The following is a 27,882-nucleotide window of genomic DNA, read 5'->3' as shown; positions in this document are numbered from 1 at the left end:
AAGACCTCCCTCGTTTATCAAATTAATATTTATTTAACATTTTTGCTCATCTTGCAAAACACTCACAGACCAAGTTACTCGCAATCCAAGATTTTACTGTATTTGGTAATTTTTACATTTGGTAAATTTTGACCTTGACACCATGGCCTACTCTTGCGAATTACATCACGGGATCCAGAACATTCATTGTAAAGCAGGTGTTGCATTTTTTAGTTAATACACCCGCAGTAATCACCAGGATGGCTGCTAGATTTGAACATTGAATCACTTTCAACTATCGGTGAATGCACTATTGCGAAGCCACGTCACCCCCGTGAATATGGAGTGATGTGGTCATTAGAAAAGTGATAACATCGCAACACAGTACTACAATACTTATCACATGTGAAAATAACACGTAGGTTTTGCAGGCAATATTGTGATTCATAAGAGTTTTATTTTGTTACGGCATGTGTAATGGGTTCAATTGAGGTGCACACTTGAACTTGGAGGCAACACGTTTTATTAACTAACATCACGGTAACGACATAGGGTGGTGACCACCACTCCTATACTAACTATATACACTTGGGGGAAAAGTGACTATTACACGCTGGATGGGACAACTACTAAATCGGACCAGGAGAGCCAACACGCTGCCTGGTTCACGTGCGCGAAGACAAGAGACCGAAGACCCATAAAGACGGAGGTTTCTTCCCAGAGATGAACAACCACAATCCCCACCGGGAACTCGGCTTTTTTCTGCTGCAGGGTGGCCAGGCCCCGTTCTTGACCACGCCCCTTTTCCAGATCCTTCCCGGCGGTTCAGGACCCACATCACATGTTCCTCTCACTTCCTCCCTGGTCCTTGTTACCACCTCATCCGGTCACGTGCCCCCCCCTTGGGTTCACCCAGGCTGTCATGACCTCACCCGACCTCTTCCCTGGTATGCTCACTCAGGTGCCAGGGAGTGGTCGGAAACAACCACTTGACACTCCGATCAAAATCATCACGCTACCATACATAGCAGGCGTTACTAAAAAGATTTCCAAAATTCTGAACAAACACATCACAGCCTTCTACCCGAACCCCCTGCAGCTTAACAAAAAGGCGGCTTGACTCAGCCCTCCCACCCACCCACGCCCCCTTTCTGACTCCTCCCCCCCCCCCTTAACCTCCGCATGTGTTGGCAGTCCACCACAGCCTTCCACTCGAACCCCCTGCAGCTTAACAAAAAGGCGGCTTGACTCAGCCCACCCACCCACGCCCCTTTCTGACTCCTCCCCCCCCTTAACCTATATATAAACCCGATCGTCTCAGAGCTGTGTACTCAACACAGATTTTCTGCTGTGACTATTCCACCTGAAGACGGAAGCTTGTGTTGCCTCCGAAACGTCGTGATTTAATTTTTATTTTACTTTATTTTACCGAATAAAACCAAAGAGTATGAATCGTTGCAGTAACGAAAGCTTCAAATCTAAAATTAAATTTTCACAAGCATTTAATGCGGCAACTATTATTGATTCAGCTCACTGGTAATTTGAAGAACAATTCAAACGTTTATTGTTTCAGGTTTCCTCTGCATTGTCAGAAGTCCACGTGTGTATAAAACACCTTATGACTAGCATCAGTTGCATTGATATAACAAATATGTATACTGTAGTCATTGTTGGGGATTATTTTTTAAATAATGCATAACCTGGAAAAAAATACTTTTTTGGGTAACCTCAGTATTATGCTATCATTTTTTCCTTTTTCTTGAAGTTACTTGTTACAAGTAATTTTAATATCAAATGAGATGCCCAAATGGAGAAGCGGAAATACATAGGCAATACGTGTGAATGCACACACATACACAGATCGAGATGCACACCTTGATCTATCCACTTTTGGTTAAAAACCTCCCTATAAACCGGTCATCTTTCATGGTCTCGTGATGTAAGTCCATCCAGCTTGCTTCTATGTTTGAACATCTTAACACCTGTAAAATTAGCAGAAAGGGTAAAAGATTTAATTTTTTATCAGGTTGCTTTGTATTTATGTTCCTGCGATTCCCTGATCCGTGTCGCACTGGTCGTACTTGGAAGGTAAGCAGAGTTAGATTGATGACCCTAAGACTCACTACACACTTACTGTGTTTTTTTGTTATCCTGGAACTCTGGATTGCTGTTATCCTGGGGCGCACTGGTCACTGCTACTTTGGATGACTGTCACACTGGAAAATTGATTTAGACTGGGCATTCTAAGGCTCAATGATCAGTCCTCTGTTACACCTGTATCTCTGATACCCAAAACGCTATTTCCCTGTGTCTCTATGTGTCTCCCTGTGTCTATAGGGGTCTCCCTGTGTGTCTCCGTGTCTCACTCACTTTTCTTCTGTCTCTGTTTCGGTGTCTCTCACATTGTGTCTGTCTCACTCTGTCCCTGTGTCTATCTCTCACAGTTTATTTCCCTGGGTTTCTGTTTCATTTGTCCCGCGTGTTTGTTTGCCTTCATCCAGCAGTGTAAACATTCTAAATAACGGAAAAAGCACAACTCTGATGTACATAAAAATATATTATCTCCTAATACCTAAACCCCTCCCCCTCTCTAGCTTTAAGCAAAATAGAGATAAAATACTCCCACAGTGTCTGATAAACGGAATCATAATAACCAATCAAGTCAAAACTTTTGGATGCATTCATAAAATAGTTTATTGGTTTAGATGTGTCATGTGGACAGGTCAAAATAACATTTGGGAAAAAAGTATTGACCATATTAGTGCTGGCTTAAGCAATTGACACAAATCACATTTAGATGTCCTTGAGCACTTCCTGTGCCCCATCACTCTCCTTCCAGTGGGGTGGCCAGGAGGCCTGCACGCTGGGACGCTCCTTCACCAGGCTGTAGTAGGCACTCAGGTGAGGGTACTTGTCATAAGATAACCTAAACATGCGTACACACAGATACACGTTAGTGTGTGTGATAATGGTAAGAGTGCATCACCGATAATCAATATGCCGCTAGTCTTGCTTGCGCACAGCACAGCTGGCGGAAGGGCCTCCACTAGAGGGAGACCTAGAGACTCCCTCGACAGGTTATTTGGCTAACTATTCCACACGAGTCAGATGTCTTAGGAAGAGGTGGGAGTACCCACACTTTATCCCACCAAACATGACTGCCGATCAACTACTACTGGCTGGACAGAGATTTAAGAAACGTGCTCATTGTTGCACTTGTTGCATCGGGAGATGGAACCAGTGATCTCTGGATTTCAAATACAGTTTGCTAACCATTACATCGCAATATTCTTTTCACAATTTTACAAATACCATGGCCTAGGAATTTAAAAGCTAAAGCCCTATAAACTGGCTCATCCATCAGCGTGTTAATCACTTAACTCTTCAGTCATCAAAATATGCAAATATTCAGTTTTTATTGGTTCTGGTAAACATGGATTAGGATTGCAATTGCAACTTGACGTATTTTCTCAGTGTTATTTGTAGTGTAAATACCCATGATATGTATCTAGAGTAACCACTCACACAGACTCACCCAAATCTGAAGCAGAATGCCAGGTTAGGGAAGAAGACGACATCAGCCAAGGTGAAGTTCTTCCCAGCGATGTAAGATCCGGAGCCCAACTGTAAGTTACATCAGCAATGAGGTTTACCGAAAAGGGCTGCTCCAATAATTCCCAAATCAGGATTTAAGGAATCTGTGGTCATTCATATTTTGCTTTTTAACCTTAACTTTGTTATCAGTGTCTGTGATACCTCTCCTAATGAGGAATCTAAGTATTGGTCAGCAACGAGACAGGTAAAAAAAAACTGAAAATAAACAGGAAATGTTTATATTCTAACAATTTGCCAGCTGGAACAAAACAAATATTAATAACTAGCAGGAAGTACCCAGCGTTGCCTGGGGGAAAAATACATTTAAAAACTTGCAAGCACTAAGCTATTGTGATAGCCCGGCGTTCCGTTTGTCTGTCCATTTGTCCGTCAACAAAATTATAAGAGGCTTGAAGAAGTCCTGAATCAAAAAGTAATCGAAAGTGGCAGGAAAATAGTTGATTTAAAAGGTTTCCGAAAATTGTCGACCTCCCCCCTCCCCCTCAAAAAATATTTTTACCCCCCCCCCCGTAGGCATATATACCTACACACCCTGCATACAATAGAGTGATAGTATCTCGTGACTCGATAGTAGTATCTGGCTCTACAGTAGTATCTGGCTCTACAGTAGTATCTACTGACTCTATAGTAGTAACTACTAACTCTATAGCAGTATCTACTGAATCTATAGTATCTATTGACTCTATAGTAGTATCCACTCACTATGGTAGTAACTAATAACTCTATAGCAGTAACTACTGACTCTATGGTAGTATCCGCAGACTCTATAGCAGTATCTGCTGATGCTATAGCAGTATCTACTGACTCTATAATAGGATATATCGACTCTATAGCAGTATCTACTGACTATAGTGGTATCTATTTGTAGAGGAGTAATATGGGGACGTGACATCATGCGCGCTGTCCAGTACGACGACGTCATGGGATGTGATGTCATGCGCGCTGGCCGGGGCGATGACGTCATGTCTCCTCTAGGTACTTAAGGGGGACCCCTTGACGAAAACCGGGTCACTGTAGGAGCCCGGGATAGAGAACGGTCGAAGAGCCAGCCAGGGGTAGAGCTCAAGGAGTCTGGAGAGAAACCGGCGGTAGTCATAGAAGGTGCTGCTCTCCCTCGTCGGTCGGTGTTGGCTGAACCCCCGATCCGACTCCAGGGAGAGAGCCCTGGAGCTAGCCGAGCTAGCTACTGGGTCCTAGACCTGGAGCTAGCCGAGCTAGCTCCAGGTCTAGGACCCAGTATAGGACCCCTACCCCTGGGGAAGTAATCTAAACCCTTAATAAATAACCGGCTCTATCTACTGACTCTACAGAAGTATCTACCGATTCTATAGTAGTAACTACTAACACTACAGTAGTATTTACTGACTCTATAGTAGTATCCACTGACTGTAGTAGTATTTACTGACTGTAGTAGTATCTACTGACAGTAGCAGTATCTACTTACTATACTGGAGTATCTACTGACTCTATAGTAGTATCTACTGACCGTAGTAGTATTATCTACGGACTGTGTAGTAGTATCTCCTGACTGTAGCAGTATCTACTGACTCTATAGTAGTATCTGCCGACTCTATAGTAGTAAATACTTACTCTACAGTAGTATCTACTGACTATAGTAATATCTACTGACGATGGTAGTAACTACTATATAGTAGTATCTGCTTACTCTATAGCAGGATCTACTTACTCTACAATAGCCTCGACCGACTCTGCAGTAGTATCTCCCGACTCTATAATAGTGTATATCAACTCTATAGCAGTAGCTATTAACTCTACAGTAGTATAAACTGACTATAGCAATATCTACTAACTCTACAGTATCTACCGACTCGATAGCAGTATCTACTATCACTACAGTAGCATATACTGGCTGTAGTAGTCGCTATACTAACTCTATAGCAGTGTATACTGGCCGTAGTAGTAGCTATTCTAACTCTATAGCAGTGTGTACTGGCTGTAGTAGTAGCTATACTAGCTCTATAGCAGTGTGTACTGGCTGTAGTAGTAGCTATACTAGCTCTATAGCAGTGTGTACTGGCCGTAGTAGTAGCTATACTAACTCTATAGCAGTGTGTACTGGCTGTAGTAGTAGCTATTCTAACTCTATAGCAGTGTGTACTGGCTGTAGTAGTCGCTATACTAACTATAGCAGTATGTACTGGTTGTAGTAGTAGCTACACTAACTTTATGACAGTGTGTATTGGCTGTAGTAGTAGCTATACTAACTATATAGCAGTATGTACTGGCTGTAGTAGTGGCTATAGAAACTCTATACCTGTGTGTACTGGCTGTAGTAGTAGCTATAGAAACTCTATGACAGTGTGTACTGGCTGTAGTAGTAGCTATACTATCTCTATAGCAGTGTGTACTGGCTGTAGTAGTAACTATACAAACTCTATAGCAGTGTGTACTAGCTGTAGTAGTAGCTATACACTTAATAGCAGTGTGTACTGGCTGTAGTAGTAGCTATACTAACTCTATAGCAGTGTGTACTGGCCGTAGTAGTAGCAGCTATACTAACTCTATAGCAGTGTGTACTCTACAGTAGTATAAACTGACTAAAGCAATATCTACTAACTCTACAGTATCTACCGACTCGATAGCAGTATCTACTATCACTACAGTAGCATATACTGGCTGTAGTAGTTGCTATACTAACTCTATAGCAGTGTATACTGGCCGTAGTAATAGCTATTCTAACTCTATAGCAGTGTGTACTGGCTGTAGTAGTAGCTATACTAGCTCTATAGTAGTGTGTACTGGCCGTAGTAGTAGCTATACTAACTCTATAGCAGTGTGTACTGGCCGTAGTAATAGCTATACTAACTCTATAGCAGTGTGTACTGGCCATAGTAGTAGCTATACTAACTCTATAGCAGTATGCACTGGCTGTAGTAGTAGCTATACTAACTATATAGCAGTGTGTACTGGCTGTAGCAGTAGCTATACTAACTCTATAGCAGTGTGTACTGGCCGTAGCAGTAGCTAAACTAACTCTATAGCAGTATGTACTGGCTGTAGAAGTAGCTATACTAACTCTATAGCAGTGTGTACTGGCCGTAGTAGTAGCTATACTAACTCTATAGCAGTTTGTACTGGCTGTAGTAGTAGCTATACTAACTCTATAATAGAAATCTTTGGTTCTTTCGGTAAAGTCACGTAGACAGAAAAATAAAAAAAATAAAAAATGATAACAAAAATAGAAAAAAATTAATGTAGACTTTAGCCTGGTTTTTAATAGAAGTGAGTGTACTGGAAGTCTATAATGTAGACTATAGCAATGGTTATTAAGAACCAAGAATAAGTCTACATTATGGACTGCCAGTACACTCAGGTTAAGAACCAGGCTACAGTATACATTATAGACTGCAAGTACGCTCACTCAGTTTAATAACCATTGCTAAAGTCTACATTATAGACTGCCAATACGCTCACCAAGCTTGAAAACCAGGCTACAGTCTACATTATAGACTGCCAGTACACTCACTCCGAATCAGAACCAGGCAACAGTCTACATTAGTGGTTTTATTTAATAATGTTATTTTATTTTTATTAACTTATTTTTTATTATTATTTTTCCATCTACATGACTTTACCAAATGAACCAAAGAATATGAATTCCTGCAGTCACGAAAGTCAAAATCTATAATAGAACTCACCATAGAGTGTAGTGGTAAGGCCTAGTCCCGTGCAGAGCCCCTGGCCTCGCCTAGATTGTCCAGCCAGCCGAGGTGGCACCTTGGCAGGCTGGGGTTAGGCTGCTAACCCTCACCCCCCCCCCCCACCCACGATCCCCCCACCCGCTCTGCAGTAGTATCTACGGCCTATAATAGTAACATCGAAGCTATAGTAGTAAATGCACACATTGGGTTGGGGGGGGGGAGAAGAGGACATCAAACTGTGAAGAATTTACCTCAGAGTTTTGTGTATTTTATTGCATTTTTAACGCGAATGAGAATTTTTCCCCAAACCCACCGATCACGCGTGTGCGTTGCTAGGGGCAACCACGGCTTTGTCGCGCATGTGCAAATGCGTACTGTGGCGCTCGCAGAGTGGCGTAAGGAAATAAATAAATAATACATAGCGCTCAATTCTTTATTTAACTACTTTATAGTTGACGGATGGGAAAATGTAAGAGCACTGGCTCACCACGGGGCTTATGGCGTGGTACCTGGCTACTTTTTTAAAATGTAAACCCCATGGTTTGCAAGCCAAATCCTTTGCAAGTTTCGTATACAGACAGACAGACACACAGACAGAGAGACAGACAAAAATGACGTTTATAGATAAGACTAGCGGGAAGTACCCGGCGTTGACCGGGCAAAAAATATATTTTAAAACTTCTCCTAATAACCTTACATATAGAGATACTAAACTATGGTGAAAGCCGGGTGGGCCGTTTGTCCATTTCTCCACCAACAAAATTATAAGAGGCTTGCAGAAGTCCAAAAAGTAATCTAAAAGGTTTCGGAAAATTGTCGACCCACGCCCTCCCTCAAAAAATATCTGTACCCCCACGTAGGTATATATATATACCTACACACCATACATACAACAGAGTAAGTAGTATCTATTGATTCTGTAGTTGTATCTATTGACTGTACAGTAGTATCTACTGAGCCAGTAGTAGCTACTGACTGTATAGTAGTATGTACTGACTGTACTACTGACCATAGTAGTATCTACTGGCCCTACATTAGTATCTACCGACTCTATAGTAGTAACTACTAACTGTATAGTCGTATCTGCCAAATCTATAGTAGTATCCACTGACTATAGTAGTAACGACAAACTCAATAGCAGTTTCGACTGACTCTATAGTAGTATCTACTGACTCTATAGCAGTAGCTACTGACCGTAGTAGTATCTACTGACTGTATAGTAGTATCTACTGACTGTAGCAGTATTTACTGAGAGTAGTGGTATATACTGCCTGTTTTAGTATCTACCAACTCGATAGCAGTATCTACTATCACAACAGCAGTGCATACCAACTGTGGTGGTACCTGCTATCACAACAGCAGTGCACACCGACTGGTGGTACCTGCTTTCACTACAGCAGCGCATTCTGACTATGGTGGTGACCTCCTATAACTACAGCAGTGCATACTGACTGTGGTGGTTCCTACTATCACTACAGCAGTGCATACCGACTTTGGTGGTACCTGCTTTCACTACAGAAGTGCATACCAACTGTTGTGGTAGCTGCTATCACTACAGCAGTGCATACCGACTGTAGTGGTACCTGCTATCATTACAGCAGTGCATACGGACTGTGGTGGTAACCTGCTTTAACGACAGCAGTGCATACTGATTGTGGTGACATCGAGCTATGACTACAGCAGTACATACTGACTGTGGTGGTATCTGCTTTCACTACAGCAGTACATAACGACTATGGTGTTACCTTCTATCATTACATCAGTGCATACCGACTGTGGTGGTACCTGCTATGCATACAGTAGTGCATACCGACTTTGGTGGTACCTGCTTTCACTACAGCAGTGCATACCAACTGTGGTGGTAACCTGCTTTAACGACAGCAGTGCATACTGATTGTGGTGGTATCGTGCTATGACTACAGCAGTGGATACTGACTGTGGTGGAAACTGCTTTCACTACAGTAGTGCATTACGACTGTGGTGGCACCTGCTTTCACTACAGCAGTGCATACTGACTGTGGTGGCATCTGCTTTCACTACAGCAGTGCCTACCGACTGTGGTGGTACCTGCTTTCACTACAGCAGTGCATACCGACTGTGGTGGTACCTGCTTTCACTACAGCAGCGCATACTGACTGTGGTGGTACCTGCTTTCACTACAGCAGTGGATACCGACTTTGGTTGTACCTGCTTTCACTACAGCAGTGCATACTGACTGTGGTGGTTCCTGCTATCACTACAGCAGTGCATACCGACTGTGGTGGTACCTGCTTTCACTACAGCTGTGCATACCGAATGTGGTGGTACCTGCTTTCACTACAGCAGTGCATACCAAATGTGGTGGCACCTGCTTTCACCACAGCAGTGCATACCGACTGTGGTGGAACCTGCTTTCACTACAGCAGTGCATACCGACTGTGGTGGTACCTGCTTTAACTACAGCATTGCATACGGGCTGTGGCGGTTCCTGCTATCACTACATCAGTGCATACCGACTGTGGTGGTACCTGCTATGCATACAGTCGTGCATACCGACTTTGGTGGTACCTGCTTTCACTACAACAGTGCATACCAACTGTGGTGGTAGCTGCTATCACTACAGCAGTGCATACCGACTGTGGTGGGACCGGCTATCATTACAGCAGTGCATACGGACTGTGGATGTAACCTGCTTTAACGACAGCAGTGCATACTGATGGTGGTGGTATCGTGCCATGACTACAGCAGTGCATACTGACAGTGGTGGTATCTGCTTTCACTACAGTAGTACATAACAACTGTGGTGGTACCTGCTATCACTACATCAGTGCATACCGACTGTGGTGGTACCTGCTATGGCTACAGCAGCGCATACCGACTTGGGTGGTACCTGCTTTCACTACAGCAGTGCATACCGACTGTGGTGGTAGCTGCTATGGCTACAGCAGCACATAACGACTTTGGTGGTACCTGCTTTCACTACAGCAGTGCATACTGACTGCGGTGGTACCTGCTTTAACTACAGCATTGCATACCGACTGTGGAGGTTCCTGCTATCACTACAGCAGTGCATACCGACTGTGGTGGGACCGGCTATCATTACAGCAGTGCATACGGACTGTGGATGTAACCTGCTTTAACGACAGCAGTGCATACTGATGGTGGTGGTATCGTGCCATGACTACAGCAGTGCATACTGACAGTGGTGGTATCTGCTTTCACTACAGCAGTACATAACAACGGTGGTGGTACCTGCTATCACTACATCAGTGCATACCGACTGTGGTGGTACCTGCTATGGCTACAGCAGCGCATACCGACTTGGGTGGTACCTGCTTTCACTACAGCAGTGCATACCGACTGTGGTGGTAGCTGCTATGGCTACAGCAGCACATACCGACTTTGGTGGTACCTGCTTTCACTACAGCAGTGCATACTGACTGTGGTGGTACCTGCTTTAACTACAGCATTGCATACCGACTGTGGAGGTTCCTGCTATCACTACAGCAGTGCATACTGACTGTGGTGGTATCGGCTATCGTTACAGCAGTGCATACGGACTGTGGTAGTACCTGCTTTCACTACAGCAGTGCATACCAACTGTGGTGGTAGCTGCTATCACTACAGCAGTGCATACCGACTGTGGTGGTACCTGCAATCATTACAGCAGTGCATACAGATTGTGGTGGTAACCTGCTTTAACGACAGCAGTGCAAACTGATTGTGGTGGTATCGTGCTATGACTACAGCAGTGCATACTGACTGTGGTGGTATCTGCAATCACTACAGCAGTGCATAACGACTGTGGTAGTACCTACTTTCACTAGAGCAGTGCATACCGACTGTGGTGGTACCTCCTTTTCACTACAGCAGTGCATACCGACTGTGGTGGTACCTGCTTTCACTACAGCAGTGCATACTGACTGGGGTGGTAGCTGCTTTCACTACAGCAGTGCATACCGACTGTGGTTGTACCTGCTATGGCTACAGCAGCGCAAACCGACTTGGGTGGTACCTGTTTCACTACAGCAGTGCATACCGACTGTGATGGTACATGCTATGGCTACAGCAGTGCATACCGACTGTGGTGGTACCTGCTTTAACTACAGCATTGCATACTGAGTGTGGCGGTTCCTGCTATCACTACAGCAGTGCATACTGACTGTGGTGGTTCCTGCTATCATTACAGCAGTGCATACCGACTGTGGTGGTACTTGCTGTCACTACAGCAGCGCATGGCGACTTTGATGGTACCTGCTTTCACTACAGCAGTGCATACCGACTGTGGTGGTACCTGCTATCATTACAGCAGTGCATACCGACCGTGGTATTACCTGCTTTAACTACAGCATTGCATACCGACTGTGGCAGTTCCTGCTATCACTACAGCAGTGCATACTGACTGTGGTGGCATCTGCTTTCACTACAGCAGTGCACACCAACTGTGGTGGTATCTGCTATGACTACAGCAGCGCATACCGACTTTGGTGGTACCTGCTTTCACTACAGCAGTGCATACCTACTGTGGTGGCACCAGCTTTAACAGCAGTGCATACCAACTGTGGTGGTTCCTGCTATCACTACAGCAGTGCATATCGACTGTGGTGGTACTTGCTATCACTAAAGCAGTGCATACCGACTGTGGTGGTAGCTGCTATGACTACAGCAGCGCATACCGACTTTTGTGGTACCTGCTTTCACTACAGCAGTGCATTCTGACTGTGGTGGTACCTGCTTTAACTACAGCATTGCATACCGACTGTGGAGGTTCCTGCTATCACTACAGCAGTGCATACTGACTGTGGTGGTATCGGCTATCACTACAGCAGTGCATACTGACTGTGGTGGTACCTGCTTTCACTACAGCAGTGCATACCAATTGTGGTGGTACCTGCTTTCACTACAGCAGTGCATACCGACTTTGGTAGTGCCTGCTATGGCTACAGCAGCGCATAGCGACTTTGCTGGTACCTGCTTTCACTACAGCAGTGCATACTGATTGTGGTGGTACCTGCTTTAACTACAGCATTGCATACCGACTGTGGCGGTTCCTACTATCACGACAGCAGTGCATACCGACTGTGGTGGTACCTGCTTTCACCACAGCAATGCATGCTGACTGTGGTGGTACCTGCTTTCACTACAGCAGTGCATACCGACTGTGGTGGTACCTGTTATGGCTACAGCAGCGCATACCGACTTTGGTGGTACCTGCTTTCACTACAGGAGTGCATACCAACTGTGGTGGTACCTGCTGTCACTACAGCAGTGCATACGGACTGTGGTGGTAACCTGCTTTCACTACAGCAGTGCATTCCGACTGTGGTCGTACCTGCTTTAACGACAGCAGTGCATACTGATTGTGGTGGTATCCTGCTATGACTACAGCAGTGCATACTGACTGCGGTGGTACCTGCTTTCACTACAGCAGTGCATAACGACTATGGTGGTACCTGCTTTCACTACAGAATTGCATATCCACTGTGGTGGTACCTGCTTTAACTACAGCATTGCATACCGACTGTGGCGGTTCCTGCTATCACTACAGCAGTGCATACTGACTGTGGTGGTACCTGCTATCATTACAGCAGTGCATACGGACTGTGGTTGTACTTGCTATCATTACAGCAGTGCATACCGACTGTGGTGGTACCTGCTTTAACGACAGCAGTGCATACTGATTGTGGTCGTATCCTGCTATGACTATAGCAGTGCATACTGACTGTGGTGGTACCTGCTTTCACTACAGCAGTGCATACTGACTGGGGTGGTAGCTGCTTTCACTACAGCAGTGCATACCGACTGTGATTGTACCTGCTATGGCTACAGCAGCGCAAACCGACTTGGGTGGTACCTGTTTCACTACAGCAGTGCATACCGACTGTGATGGTACATGCTATGGCTACAGCAGTGCATACCGACTGTGGTGGTACCTGCTTTAACTACAGCATTGCATACTGAGTGTGGCGGTTCCTGCTATCACTACAGCAGTGCATACTGACTGTGGTGGTTCCTGCTATCATTACAGCAGTGCATACCGACTGTGGTGGTACTTGCTGTCACTACAGCAGCGCATGGCAACTTTGATGGTACCTGCATTCACTACAGCAGTGCATACCGACTGTGGTGGTACCTGCTATCATTACAGCAGTGCATACCGACCGTGGTATTACCTGCTTTAACTACAGCATTGCATACCGACTGTGGCAGTTCCTGCTATCACTACAGCAGTGCATACTGACTGTGGTGGCATCTGCTTTCACTACAGCAGTGCACACCAACTGTGGTGGTATCTGCTATGACTACAGCAGCGCATACCGACTTTGGTGGTACCTGCTTTCACTACAGCAGTGCATACCTACTGTGGTGGCACCAGCTTTAACAGCAGTGCATACCAACTGTGGTGGTTCCTGCTATCACTACAGCAGTGCATATCGACTGTGGTGGTACTTGCTTTCACTACAGCAGTGCATACTGACTGTGGTGGTACCTGCTTTAACTACAGCATTGCATACCGACTGTGGAGGTTCCTGCTATCACTACAGCAGTGCATACTGACTGTGGTGGTATCGGCTATCACTACAGCAGTGCATACTGACTGTGGTGGTACCTGTTTCACTACAGCAGTGCATACCAATTGTGGTGGTACCTGCTTTCACTACAGCAGTGCATACCGACTTTGGTAGTGCCTGCTATGGCTACAGCAGCGCATAGCGACTTTGCTGGTACCTGCTTTCACTACAGCAGTGCATACTGATTGTGGTGGTACCTGCTCTAACTACAGCATTGCATACCGACTGTGGCGGTTCCTACTATCACGACAGCAGTGCATACCGACTGTGGTGGTACCTGCTTTCACCACAGCAGTGCATGCTGACTGTGGTGGTACCTGCTTTCACTACAGCAGTGCATACCGACTGTGGTGGTACCTGCTATGGCTACAGCAGCGCATACCGACTTTGGTGGTACCTGCTTTCACTACAGGGGTGCATACCAACTGTGGTGGTACCTGCTGTCACTACAGCAGTGCATACGGACTGTGGTGGTAACCTGCTTTCACTACAGCAGTGCATTCCGACTGTGGTCGTACCTGCTTTAACGACAGCAGTGCATACTGATTGTGGTGGTATCCTGCTATGACTACAGCAGTGCATACTGACTGCGGTGGTACCTGCTTTCACTACAGCAGTGCATAACGACTATGGTGGTACCTGCTTTCACTACAGAATTGCATATCCACTGTGGTGGTACCTGCTTTAACTACAGCATTGCATACCGACTGTGGCGGTTCCTGCTATCACTACAGCAGTGCATACTGACTGTGGTGGTACCTGCTTTCACTACAGCAGTGCATACCGACTGTGGTGGCATCTGCTTTTACTACAGCAGTGCATACCAACTGTGGCAGTTCCCGCTATCACTACAGCAGTGCATACTTAATGTGGTGGTACCTGCTATCATTACAGCAGTGCATACGGACTGTGTTGGTAACCTGCCTTCACTACAGCAGTGCATACCGACTGTGGTGGCATCTGCTTTAACTACAGCATTGCATACCGACTGTGGCGGTTCCTGCTATCACTACAGCAGTGCATACTGACTGTGGTGGTACCTGCTATCATTACAGCAGTGCATACGGACTGTGGTGGTACTTGCTATCATTACAGCAGTGCATACCGACTGTGGTGGTACCTGCTTTAACGACAGCAGTGCATTCTGATTGTGGTCGTATCCTGCTATGACTATAGCAGTGCATACTGACTGTAGTGGTACCTGCTTTCACTACAGCAGTGCATACCGACTGTGGTGGCATCTGCTTTTACTACAGCAGTGCATACCAACTGTGGCAGTTCCCGCTATCACTACAGCAGTGCATACTTACTGTGGTGGTACCTGCTATCATTACAGCAGTGCATACGGACTGTCGTCGTACTTGCTATCATTACAGCAGTGCATACCGACTGTGGTGGTACCTGCTTTAACGACAGCAGTGCATACTGATTGTGGTCGTATCCTGCTATGACTATAGCAGTGCATACTGACTGTGGTGGTACCTGCTTTCACTACAGCAGTGCATACCGACTGTGGTGGCATCTGCTTTTACTACAGCAGTGCATACCAACTGTGGCAGTTCCCGCTATCACTACAGCAGTGCATACTTAATGTGGTGGTACCTGCTATCATTACAGCAGTGCATACGGACTGCGGTGGTAACCTGCCTTCACTACAGCAGTGCATACCGACTGTGGTGGTACCTGCTATGACTACAGCAGCGCCTACTGACTGTGGTGGTACCGACTCTATAGCAATATATATCGACTCTATAGCACAAACTACTAAGCTGACAGAGTGTCGTAGTGAGACCTAGTCCCATGCAGAGCCCCCATGCTCGCCTAGATTGCCCAGCCGGCCGAGGTGGCCCCTTGGCAGGCTGGGGGCTGCGCCGCTACCCCCACCTCCCCCCCACCATCCCCCCGCCCGCTCTACAATAATAGTATCTAAACGCTATAATATTAGTATCTACCGACCCTATAGTGGTAAGTGCACACTTTGGAGTGGGGGGGGGGGGGAGATGACACTGTGAAGATTTTATTTCAGCATTTTGCGTATTTTTATTGCATTTTTTACGCGAATGAGAATCCTTCCCCCCTCCACCAATGGCGTGTGTGCATTGCGCCCTGAGCGTCGTAAGGGGGAAAAAAAATCACTAAATTGTTAATTTAACTACTTTAAATTCGACGGATGGGAAAATGGAATAGCGCTGGCTCACCACAGGGCTTATGGCGTGGTACCTGGCTACTTTTTTCAAACGTAAACCCCATGTGTTGCGAACCAAATCCTTCGCAAGTTGCGTCCACACAGAGACAGATGGACAGACAGATGGACACACACACAGACAAAAAATGACATTTATGGGTAAGATACAAATTATAATGTGCACTCCATCCTCGGATCTCAATGGGTATTCTGGAACATACCTTGGCAAGGTATCCTTCCCAAAGCTTTAGCTCCTCACCCAGAGCCTGCTTGTTTCGTGTTACAGCAGACTCGTGCCGCTCTGCCTCTGGTACTATCCATGTGTACATGATCACACTCACTGCATTCACATATAAATGATCAATCACATGTTAGCACGGAAGTACAATCAAATCAACATTCAAAACCACCGATGTCATTATGATGTACTCGTAAAAAAGATCTACACATTAGCAGATACAACTTTCTGCCATTTTGTTCATAAAACAAGCCATTGGAAATAAAACAAATTCTTCATGAATAAAATATATTATTTTATGGCTGACCATGTCCAAAAACATTGATCTGATCAGATCAATGCAAAAGTGAATTTGGACATTTTAATCATAATCAACTTAACCGTGCCAATCAGACCCAAATGATTCATCGCAAATAATATGTGTGGTCTCACTCACAGCATGTTCAATATAACTGAGGGAAATACTTTTTGTCTTTGACACAGGGTAGCTAAAAAAATAATAATGTATGCCGTGTTGCACATAAGACCAATACACAGGTTTCAAGACATTTGGAGAATTCTGGTTTTACGATGCCCAATGAGTCATGTGTCGATTTGCAGGCTGTACCCCTCATAGGCATTGGTGAGATCTCATGTCGGTGGTGAGAAGGCTTTGCACTTTTGGCCAGATGTCCAGTGGTCAGCAGTAGTCTGCTGTCATCACTCTTCAGGTGTCCCCCCCCCCGCTCACTCAAACTGCCTTCCGTTTCACAGAATCTATTTTTATCTCTGTTACTCAACTTACTCCTCTCTATATAAATGTAGTGGAGTAACGCGGGGGGGTGCAAACAGTGTGCACGCATGTGTGAGCTGCGGACAGTGAGGTCACGTCAGGGCGAACAGGTGCAGAGAGGGTGACAGAGAGAGAGCAACCAGAGAGAGGCGACCAATTAAGATGCATAGCGGTGATTGGCTGGCTGCAAAAAACACGGGGTAGGCGCCTCGCAGGCGGGAGATGGAGGCGATAAGCGGGGCGGAGAAGCCGCGTGAGCGACGGCTCAACGACGGCCACCTGAGGTCTCTTAATGAGTGAGAGGATATAAGCGGATGTGCGGGGAAACGCAGTTGAGTTGGTTGGAGTGAAGATAAGAGAGAATTCAAGAGAAGTCCGGGACCTTGCTCTCCACACCTCATCCTCTCCAGCGGTGTTGGCTGATCCCCCGCTGGAGGCACGGGCGAGGTTGGAGGAGTGACGGTGGACAGGCTAGCAGTAGAGAGGCTAGCGGAATCCTAAGTGTGAGTGTGAGAAGGCTAGCAGTAGAGAAGCTAGCAGAGTGTATAGTAAGAGACTAGCGGAATCCTAAGTATGGGTGTTATAAGGCTAGCAGTAGATAAGCTAGCGGAGTATATAGTAATGGGCTAGCAGTGGAGTGACAGGAGAAAAATAAGAAGTTGTCCTTGTGAAATAACACCACTACATAAATATGAACGCTTTTAGTGATTCGCTGATTGCACAGTAAATCTCCTTTCTAAAGCCTCAAATGTATTTTGTTATAGAGAAGCGACGTAATACCAGTTAACATGTAGGCTTTCACGACATCACATTTATCCCTCTATTTAAGACTGCGAATTTATCCACAATGCTGGCTGTCGCCTGATGAGGCTGGTTGTAATTTCCGGAAAAACGTCACTGTACTCAAATGGTAAATGTTGCGGGTTTACTCTCCATCACACAACCGGTGAGTGCTGAACTAGTTACTAATTGGCACGTTTTATTTACGTGACAAACCTTACCAATTGGCTGCGCCGGGTGTGGTGGCAGGGTTTAACGACACATTTATATTCACGCGATCTAACCCAACAACAACAAAAAACCCCTCTATTCTGGATGTAATACCGCTCTTCTGGTGGAGGGTCGGGACCTCGAACATGCGCTGCAGCACCACGGCCTGCTCTGCTGCCGCCTCTGGCATCAGCTTCGTCCCCTGTGCCTTGAATTGGTTCTGCACGCACACATCGACCCGGCGTTCACTCAATAAAAAAACAAACGCATCACACTTCTTCATACATAACCAGCATTTATTATTACACCACTCCATGTGACAATTCAATCATGTGGTGTAGTTGAAACATGGGAGCCATGAGGAATCAATATTGCCACATTTGTCAGATTTTCATGCACTGAATGTATCCCTCCCTCAAGCAGTCAACCAAACTTGCTTTTCTAATACAGTATGTATGTTGAACTTCTTTCGCACCGTACGTTGCCAACCGTGCTCATCGGAGGTGTGAACAAAGGAAAGCGAACAGAATATGCATACTCATTGGTTTTTTCGGTAAAGTCACGTATGTAGAAATACAATAAAATTATATTAAAACAAAAAACAATCACGACGTTTTGATCACAACACAAGCGATCTTCATCAGGTGTCAAGAACAAATCACGGAGGTAAATACAACAAAAAGATGAGAGACGAGAATTCACCAAACCTGAAAAAACATTATGTGAAGCACATCCAGTCAGGCCAACAACACAGTTAGACACTTCCTGGCGGACCACGAATTTCAGAAGAGTGTTAAATTTCGTGTTCAACATTTGGATTGCACATACCAGCATAGATAGAATGAAAAATACGAGGTACACGGTCAGTAGAAATACATATACAAGTCCACCAAGAGGTAAGGAGGGAGGAAAGACGGACAGGGAGGCAGATAGAGAGAGAGGGGGGCGGAGGGATGAACAGAAGCTTAAATAGGAAATACGGTTGGAGGGGGGGAGGGGCCAGAGCGAGAGCTGCAGCTCAAACACGCACATCTTACACATACAAAACGGCAGCTCAAAAAAGGACCACCTCTTGTAAATGCAAAACAGCAGCTCAAAAAAGGGCACATCTTACACATAATTACAACCGTTATGTTGCATATGCAGTATTTGAATGTACTAATGGTTAAACATAACGTAGCATGGTGACTGCGTTCAAGTTTCACCTCCAGGTAGAGCACTGCCCCCAGAGACTCGTTGATCACGTGTTCCCCGTGGCGAAAGGCGGGCAACTGAGGGGGCAAACAACAACAGGCAGCCTGTTAACCAGAAAAGAAAACGGCGATATTATTTTGTTTATATTTCTACACACCAACCAAGAAGGTGCCTCCATCATTACACAGGCGGACTTAACAAAGAGTGCACATATACCTTTAGATATTTTAATACTTATGTTTCATTTGTTTCATATCTACATTCTTCAATTGATGATTTACCAAATTGCACAACAATCAATTTCCACGGTTCAAGTTCCACAAATGAACCTTATGGCGGGACCCCGGGGTCCCATAAGCCCTCGGCTCTCGCATAAACATATTCTAACATAAACAAAAACTTTGCTCTTTTTCACCAATGAGTTTGAAGGATAGTGACAAGTGTTGTCTTGTTAAACTATGCCTTTAAAACTGAAAACTAATTATCTGCAGTACCTCCATTTAATACACTATCAAAAAAATAATTTACACCCCTCTGTCAATCATCGTGTTTCTCAGTGTGGATTTGTGAACACACTTTGTAAACAGTACATAAAATAGTAAGCGTTTTCAATGTGCTGTTTATATTGTAACAAGCGTTTATATCAATGTTACTCTACAGAGTAGTGGGTCGCCACTCCTCTTATCCACATTAACACGAGCAGTATATGGGGACTATGGCTTAACTGCAAAAAAAACTATCTGCACAGATGCATATGAACAAGAGAAGTATTATCAAACAGGAGGAATTAACGGTGCAACGCATCTCATCTGTTAAATATCTGCACGTAATAGGATTGTCATCGATTGATCCTGGCTGCAGACATTGGTAGGTCACAAATAATAATGAAGATAAGAAAGCAGTTTCACTGTATTATGCCTACCGTTATCTAACCTATAAAAGGCATTCTTTGTCTGTGTGTGTGACAGTCTCTGTGTTTGTGTGTGTAAGTCCATGTGTGTGTGTGTGCGAGTCGATACGTGTGTAACTCCATGTATGTGTGTGTAAGTCCATGTGTGTGTGTATGTACGTCCATGTGTGTGTAAGTCCATCTGTGTGTGTAACTGGATGCGTGTAAGTCGATATGTGTGTGTATGAGTCGATGTGTGTGTGTAAGTTGATGTGTGTGTGTCAGTCGCTATGTGTGTGCGTGTGTAAGTCGATGTGTGTGAGTCTACGTTTGTGTGTGTGCAAGTCTATGTATGTGTGTGTCAGTTGCTGTGTGTGTGTAAGTCCATGTATGTGTGTGTGAGTCGATGTATGTGTGTAAGTCCAAAATGTAATAAATAAGCTTGTGGCGGAGGCCCTGGGGGGACAGGCGTGTATGATATATCCTGGCCAAACCCCATTTGGCGAAGCCAGGAGACTGAATCATTACCCTCGGGGCTCCTCCAGAAACAACAAAAAACCACTACGTGTGGCCACGTGGAATGTTCGAATGTTCACTGCGGAGCAGAGGCTGCCACTCCTCTGTTGGGAGCTGGACCGGAACCGCCTGGACCTCTGTGGTATTGAGGAGGTCCAGTGGACCGGCTCTGGCTCCTGTCACCATGAGGGGTGGACAGTCCTCTTCTCGGGGCAGGAGACTGCCAAACAACAGGGAGTGGCTCTTCTTCTGAACAAAAGAATGAAGGGGGCGTGGGAGTGTGGCGGTGAGGTGTGGGAAGCTGTAAGCCCTAGGATACTTTGGGCTCGCCTTCCCATCAACCAGAGGCGAGGAGTGGTGGTCGTGATTACTTATGCCCCCACTGAAGACGAACATCCGTGGAGGGATGCAGGCAAGGCCAATGAGTCAGATGCCTTCTATGACCTGTCACAGGTGCTGGCTAAAGTGGCCCATCAGGAGTCATCTTGTTGGGTGCCTTCAATGCCCGAGTTGGTCATGATGCTGGCACCTGGTCTGGAGTGATTGGAAGGCATGGGCCAGATCAGCTCAATAACAACGGCAGGAGGCTGCTATATTTTTGTGCAGCCCTTAGGCTTGTAATTACCAACACGCTGTTCCGGCATCGGCGGATCCACACAACATCATGGATGCATGCCGGGTCCAAGCAAGAACATCTTCTGGACTACATAGTGATGGAACAGCGGATGCAGGCCCATGTCCTTGATACCAGGACTTACCATAGAGCTGATATGCCCACTGACCATCGACTTGTCATCTGTAAGATGCACCTTCCATTCCTCCACTCCAGTGGTGGGTGTACACCCAGGACCCCATTCAAACCCTTAGTGGCATGGTCTCAGCTAGCTGATGAAAGTTGCAAGCGAGAATGTAATCATCGCTTGCGGTTGGGATTGACATCGTCCCCCACTCCTCCTGACGTTGAGGGGAAATGGGTGAGGTTTAGGACTGTGGCTCATGCAGCTGCAATGGCTGCTTTGGGTACATGGTCCAGACCTCCCCAGAGACCCTGGCTGAAAGAGGAGGTGTTCAAGCTGGCTGAGAAAAAGCGACAGGCCTACTCTCATCAGCTACAGCATCCCACGTTGGAGAATGAGGCTTACCGCAGCCTTCGCTCAGAGGTTCGGAGAGCCGTGAGGCACTGCAAGGATGGGTGGTGGTCGCGGTTTGCTGAGAAGATGGAGTCTGCCTGATCACAAATCGCTGTTTAACTCCATCAAAAAAGTAACTTGCAGGGCCACACCTATTACCATCATTAAGGGAAAGAACGGTGATCCAATCTCTGATCCCCAGGAACAGGTTTGCAGATTTTCTGAGCATTTCTGTGAGGTTCTGGGGGAGGGGACATCCCTCAGCCTGGATAAGAACGTGGCACAAAGTGGGGATGACTCTGCTTAGGCTGCGGTGCCTCAAATATTGGAAGAAGTCACCCCCTGTGAGTGACTGGCTGAGGTGCCATCTGTTGAGGAAGTACTGAAGGCGATCCAGAGCCTGAGACCAGGAAAGGCACCAGACAGAGATGATCTCCCAAGCAAAATGCTGAGGGTGTCGTTTGTGCACAGACTGCCCTAAATGATATCATAACAGTCTGGACCACTGGACGGGTTCCACAAGATTGGAAGGATGTCCTGGTGGTCCCCCTCTTTAAGAAGGGGGACTGCACAGACTGTAACAACTACAGAGGCATCTCATTCCTCAGTGTGCTGGGAAAGGTCCTGGCAAGGATTATTCAACATCGCCTTGCTAGGCACGCTGAGGAGAGGCTTGCGGAGCCCCAATGCGGTTTCAGGAAAGGGCGGTCGGTCCTGCACAGATGCCATATTTTCTGTCCGTCTGCTACAGCAGAGGTGTAGGGAATTTCAACAAGACCTACTTCTCTGCTTTATTGACCTGGTCGAGGCCTATGATGACATCAGTAGGCCTGGGCTCTGGGTTGTTCTTCGTGCTTTCGGAGTCCCTGACCCTCTGCTCACGATCATTAGGGACCTTCATGATGGTGAGTGAGCCCGGGTAAAAACTATGTGGCCAGGAGTCAGAGCCATTCTCTGTACACCTTGGGGTGCGACAGGGATGTCCTCTGGCTCCCACATTATTTAACATCTATTTTGACCACATAGTTCGTGAAGCCTTTAATAGCTGTACTGGGGGAATTTCCATTTGGTACAGATATAATGGGAGGCTGATCGATGCCCAGGTGCGATCAAGGGATGGCTCCCTATTGGTCAACCACATTATGTATGCCGATGATTTGGTAATAGCTGCTCATTCAGAGGAGGAGTTGGAGACGCTGCTGCTGAGACTGGAGCGTGCCACTAAGAGGTGGGGCGTTACCATCAGCCCCACCAAAACCAAGCACCTGCCTGGGTATATTGTGCCATCGGACACTCCACCCCCACAACTCCCAAACGGTGATGGGGCAGTTATGGAGAGAGTGGAGAGTTTCCCATACCTGAGCAACGTGCTTATGACCGGCTCCAGTTTAACAGCAGAGGTCTCACTCCGAATCAGTCGAGCAGCAATATATTTTCATCGGTTACGTAATGTTGTGTGGAAGCTACCTGGTCTGTCGCTCCGCACTAAGCTTCAGGTCTTCTCGGCCACAGTCATTCCCTCCCTTCTCTATGCTTACGAAACATGGACCCCCTTAATGGAGCATCTTCACCAGTTAGAAACATTTAGGCTGGCCTGCATACGATCCATCCTGGGTTTAACCAGGCTGGATTGTGTGAGGAGCTCACAAATCCTTGAAAGATCTGGGCAAGGTCCCATCGGTGAGCTCCTCCGGCAGGCAAGGCTGCGTTGGCTGTGTCATGTAGCCCGCATGCCCAGCCACCGCATGCCTAAACAGCTTTTGTTCGGCCGGATCGAGGGGGCTAAACAGGCGCGGCACGGGCTAGAGAAGAGATGGAGTGGTGTGGTACAGGAGGACGTGGAGCTGAGTGGACTTGCCGATGACTGGTACCAGCGGTGTCAAGATCGGCCTCTGTGGAGGAGGCACATGAAGGACGCTAATGAGCAGTTGGAGGCAGCCGCCCTCCAACAACAACGGAGGGTGGACGAGCGACGTTCACAACAATGAGCGGAGCACCGGGTGGCTAAAGCACAGCAAGTTGGCACAGTAGGGGGCACAGGTGGTGCATCAGCCAGTCATCTCAGTGAGTCGACCCATGGCATCTGGGTCTGCCCCGTGATCTCCTGCCAGCGGGTGTTCGACACTTCACGTGGCCTCAAGGTGCACATGGCCTGGCACAAGCGTCGTGGTGACGTCACCGCCACTTAGTGGCGAATGGCGGTTGTTGTTGTTGTTGTTGTATAAGTCGCTGTGTGTGTAAATCCATATGTCTGTATGTAAGTCGATGTGTGTGTGTGTGTGGCTCCATGTGCGTGTGTGAGTCGATGTATGTGTTTGTGAGTCTATGTGTGTGTGTGTTAGTCGCTATGTGTGTGTATAAGTCCATATGGTGTGTATATTTCGATGTGTGTGTGAGTCTATGTATGTGTATGTTTAAGTCGATGTGTTTGTGTGTTAGTCGATGTGTGTGTGTATGGGTCCATGTGTGTCAGTCGACGTGTGTGTGGAAGTGTACGTCAATGCGTGTCTTTGTGAGTCCATGTGTGTTTGTAAGTCGACATGTGTGGTGTGTACAACAATGAGCGGAGCACCGGGTGGCTAAAGCACAGCAAGTTGGCACAGTAGGGGGCACAGGTGGTGCATCAGCCAGTCATCTCAGTGAGTCGACCCATGGCATCTGGGTCTGCCCCGTGATCTCCTGCCAGCGGGTGTTCGACACTTCACGTGGCCTCAAGGTGCACATGGCCTGGCACAAGCGTCGTGGTGACGTCACCGCCACTTAGTGGCGAATGGCGGTTGTTGTTGTTGTTGTATAAGTCGCTGTGTGTGTAAATCCATATGTCTGTATGTAAGTCGATGTGTGTGTGTGTGTGGCTCCATGTGCGTGTGTGAGTCGATGTATGTGTTTGTGAGTCTATGTGTGTGTTAGTCGCTATGTGTGTGTATAAGTCCATATGGTGTGTATATTTCGATGTGTGTGTGAGTCTATGTATGTGTATGTTTAAGTCGATGTGTTTGTGTGTTAGTCGATGTGTGTGTGTATGGGTCCATGTGTGTCAGTCGACGTGTGTGTGGAAGTGTACGTCAATGCGTGTCTTTGTGAGTCCATGTGTGTTTGTAAGTCGACATGTGTGGTGTGTACAACAATGAGCGGAGCACCGGGTGGCTAAAGCACAGCAAGTTGGCACAGTAGGGGGCACAGGTGGTGCATCAGCCAGTCATCTCAGTGAGTCGACCCATGGCATCTGGGTCTGCCCCGTGATCTCCTGCCAGCGGGTGTTCGACACTTCACGTGGCCTCAAGGTGCACATGGCCTGGCACAAGCGTCGTGGTGACGTCACCGCCACTTAGTGGCGAATGGCGGTTGTTGTTGTTGTTGTTGTATAAGTCGCTGTGTGTGTAAATCCATATGTCTGTATGTAAGTCGATGTGTGTGTGTGTGTGGCTCCATGTGCGTGTGTGAGTCGATGTATGTGTTTGTGAGTCTATGTGTGTGTGTGTTAGTCGCTATGTGTGTGTATAAGTCCATATGGTGTGTATATTTCGATGTGTGTGTGAGTCTATGTATGTGTATGTTTAAGTCGATGTGTTTGTGTGTTAGTCGATGTGTGTGTGTATGGGTCCATGTGTGTCAGTCGACGTGTGTGTGGAAGTGTACGTCAATGCGTGTCTTTGTGAGTCCATGTGTGTTTGTAAGTCGACATGTGTGGTGTGTAGATCGATGTGTTTGTGTGTGGGTCGATGTGTGTCAGTCGATGTGTGTGTGTACATCGATATGTGTGTGTGTAAGTCGATGTGTGTGTGTGTGAGTTGATGTGTGTCTTTGAGTCCATATGTGTGTGTGTGTAAGTCGATGTGTTTGTGTGTGTGGGTCGATGTCTGTGTGTATGTAAGTCGCTATGTGTGGCCTGGGCAATGCCGGGTACTTCCCGCTAGTAACAAATAAAAGACTCAAGTCATGTAGGCAATTTGAGCACCTTTGGATAAAACTCATGAACCTGCCCATACCCGAGCATGGAGTGCATTCGCTTGTTGTTATGTCATCCTCGCTGCGCTTGGGCGACATAACAACAAAATGATCTGCACCAGGTGGGTTGCGGCATTTATGTGTGCGGTGGGACAGATTTTGACTTGCGTTTATTCGGAACCCCGGGGTCCCGCCATAACCTTCAAATGTCCTCTAGACTGACGTCATAGCATACTATTTGTAAATTTTGACAGCCTCCTATTGTTTTGTTCTCGATACCGCAATGGAATCCATCACCACATTATGCCGAACGTATGATAACTCCACCTGTGTAGGGTTATCTCTCCGGTATTATTTAGTTGTATAACCCCTGACAAATACCGACGTAACACTCGACTCTGCTTCTCCCTCCACTCTCCCATTTTACTCTCATATATATAGCCATCTTGAGCAGTTTGCCTTTTAAAATAAACCTATTTTGGCTCAAGTTCTCACCTGGCATGTAAATAACAAAAAAAATATCTCATTCTTACTCTTGAGACAAAAACATTGGGTGCAAGGTGGCTGTATGGAGCCAACTCTAAGTAAGAGGTTTAGTGAGTGAGTGGTTGAGAGGTTGCATTAGTGAGTGGCTGAGTGAGTGATTGGCTGAGTGGCTGAGTGAGTAAGTGGCTGAGTGAGTAAGCGGGTGAGTGAATGAGTGACTGATAGAATGAGGGGTTGAGTGATAGTTTGAGTTGGTGAGTGAGTGGCTGAGTTAGTGAATGAGTAGTTAAGTAGCTCAGTGAGTGGGTGAGTGAGTGGATGAATGAGTGAGTGAGTGGCTGAATGAGTGAGTGAGAGGTTGAGTGTCAGACGACGAGTTCGCTGTTACCTCAACTCAACTCCTGCACACCCCCCCCCCACGCCAACTTTGGCTCAAACTACAAAACTGATTCCCGTGTTACTGTACACCTGGTGCCACTAAAAACCTATAAACCTTATAGGTCAACACCACTCCCCGTACCACTCTCTCCCATGCCCCCCCACGTTCCTGCCTCCACCCTCTCCACCCAAAAACTATTTTCAATGTTATTGCAATATCATGATACAGCTACCAAAGACGTGTTTGTGTGTATGTCCTTTGCTAAATTTAAAGTATTTAAACCAACTGGGTCAACCGGTTCGGCAAAGACAGCCGCATCAAAGCAACGAGCCTCAGCCTTCACCCCAACCCTCCCACCAATGCCTCTTGCACAAATATGTGTTATAAAACCTTCCACACATACCTGAATGTTTATTTATTAAAACTTATTTACAATAGTCAAGAGTTGCAAAATTAATACTATTGTAGTGGGTTCAATTGAGGCGCACACTCAACTTGGAGGCAACACTATTTATCAAGGCTGTAATTATAATACATATTGAGGGGGGACACCCCCCCCCCAATATTCAAATATGCTCAAAATGTCTCCTCCAATATATTGCTATAAAATATATTTCTGTATTCATGATTGTGGTTATGGTTGTACTTTATTAATCCCTATTCTCTGCCATTACATACAATGAAACAGGAAAAGGTAAAAAAGAAAAAAACAGAGCAATGTAATACCATTAGACATTATTGTAAAAAAAGTACATCCTATGTGTTAGTGAATTTTTAAAATATTTTAGGCAAGAAATGGCAGGAAATTATTTTTAAAATTAAGATTTTTTTCTGGGGGGGACATCCAGACCCCCTGGAAGATTTGGTCCCCCCCAATGTTGACTCCATGGCTATGGCCTTATTTATTAACACAACAACCAATGTGAACGCTATACATAAGGTGGTGACCACTGTTCCTAATCTCACTAACACTCGGGGAGGGAATACTACATAGCGTGACCAAGGCAGTTGACGGGCTGCCTGGTTACGAACGGAGCCGGAGGACCGTTGATGGTGTCTTCATCCCGGGATTGAACAGCCCAGTTCTCTGTTCATACCCCGCTTATAACTTCCGTGGCGTGGCCGGCTCCGCCCCAGGCCACACCCCCCTTCTCGATCCTTCGGGAAGGTTCGGGCCCCCAACCACGTGACCCCCAAGCCCCCCCCCTGGGGCCCCTAGCCCCCCTTTGTCCAGTCACGTGTCCTGTTGGGTTCACGCAGAGTGTCACGGCCTGACATGACCTCCGTGACACTCGCCTACAGCACCCATACCGAGCCAACACAGTAGTGACGTCATATGTCCCGACGC

General features: G+C 46.4%; 1 protein-coding gene across 3 annotated transcripts in view; it reads right to left on the bottom strand.

Moving 5' to 3' along the window:
- Positions 1–2,648: 2,648 nt before the first annotated feature.
- Positions 2,649–27,882, bottom strand: part of LOC116939817 (glutathione S-transferase A-like) — a 52,097-nt gene continuing 26,863 nt past the window's right edge. For all 3 annotated transcript variants that reach the window (XM_076065190.1, XM_076065191.1, XM_032948646.2), the window contains exons 3-7: positions 19,198–19,263; positions 18,107–18,212; positions 16,214–16,332; positions 3,515–3,603; positions 2,649–2,905 (exon numbers count right to left, since the gene is read on the bottom strand). In XM_076065190.1, coding sequence (XP_075921305.1) covers positions 2,773–2,905; positions 3,515–3,603; positions 16,214–16,332; positions 18,107–18,212; positions 19,198–19,263 — 513 coding nt within the window. In that variant the 3' untranslated portion in view covers positions 2,649–2,772. The remainder of the gene's footprint in view (positions 2,906–3,514; positions 3,604–16,213; positions 16,333–18,106; positions 18,213–19,197; positions 19,264–27,882) is intronic.

The sequence above is a fragment of the Petromyzon marinus genome, chromosome 7 (assembly GCF_048934315.1).
Source record: "Petromyzon marinus isolate PM22_M1 ecotype Great Lakes invasive population chromosome 7, UKy_Petmar_22M1.pri1.0, whole genome shotgun sequence".
NCBI lineage: Eukaryota > Metazoa > Chordata > Hyperoartia > Petromyzontiformes > Petromyzontidae > Petromyzon > Petromyzon marinus.
The sequence above is the reverse complement of the archived record's forward strand: the minus strand, read 5'-3'. Positions and strand labels throughout refer to the sequence as shown.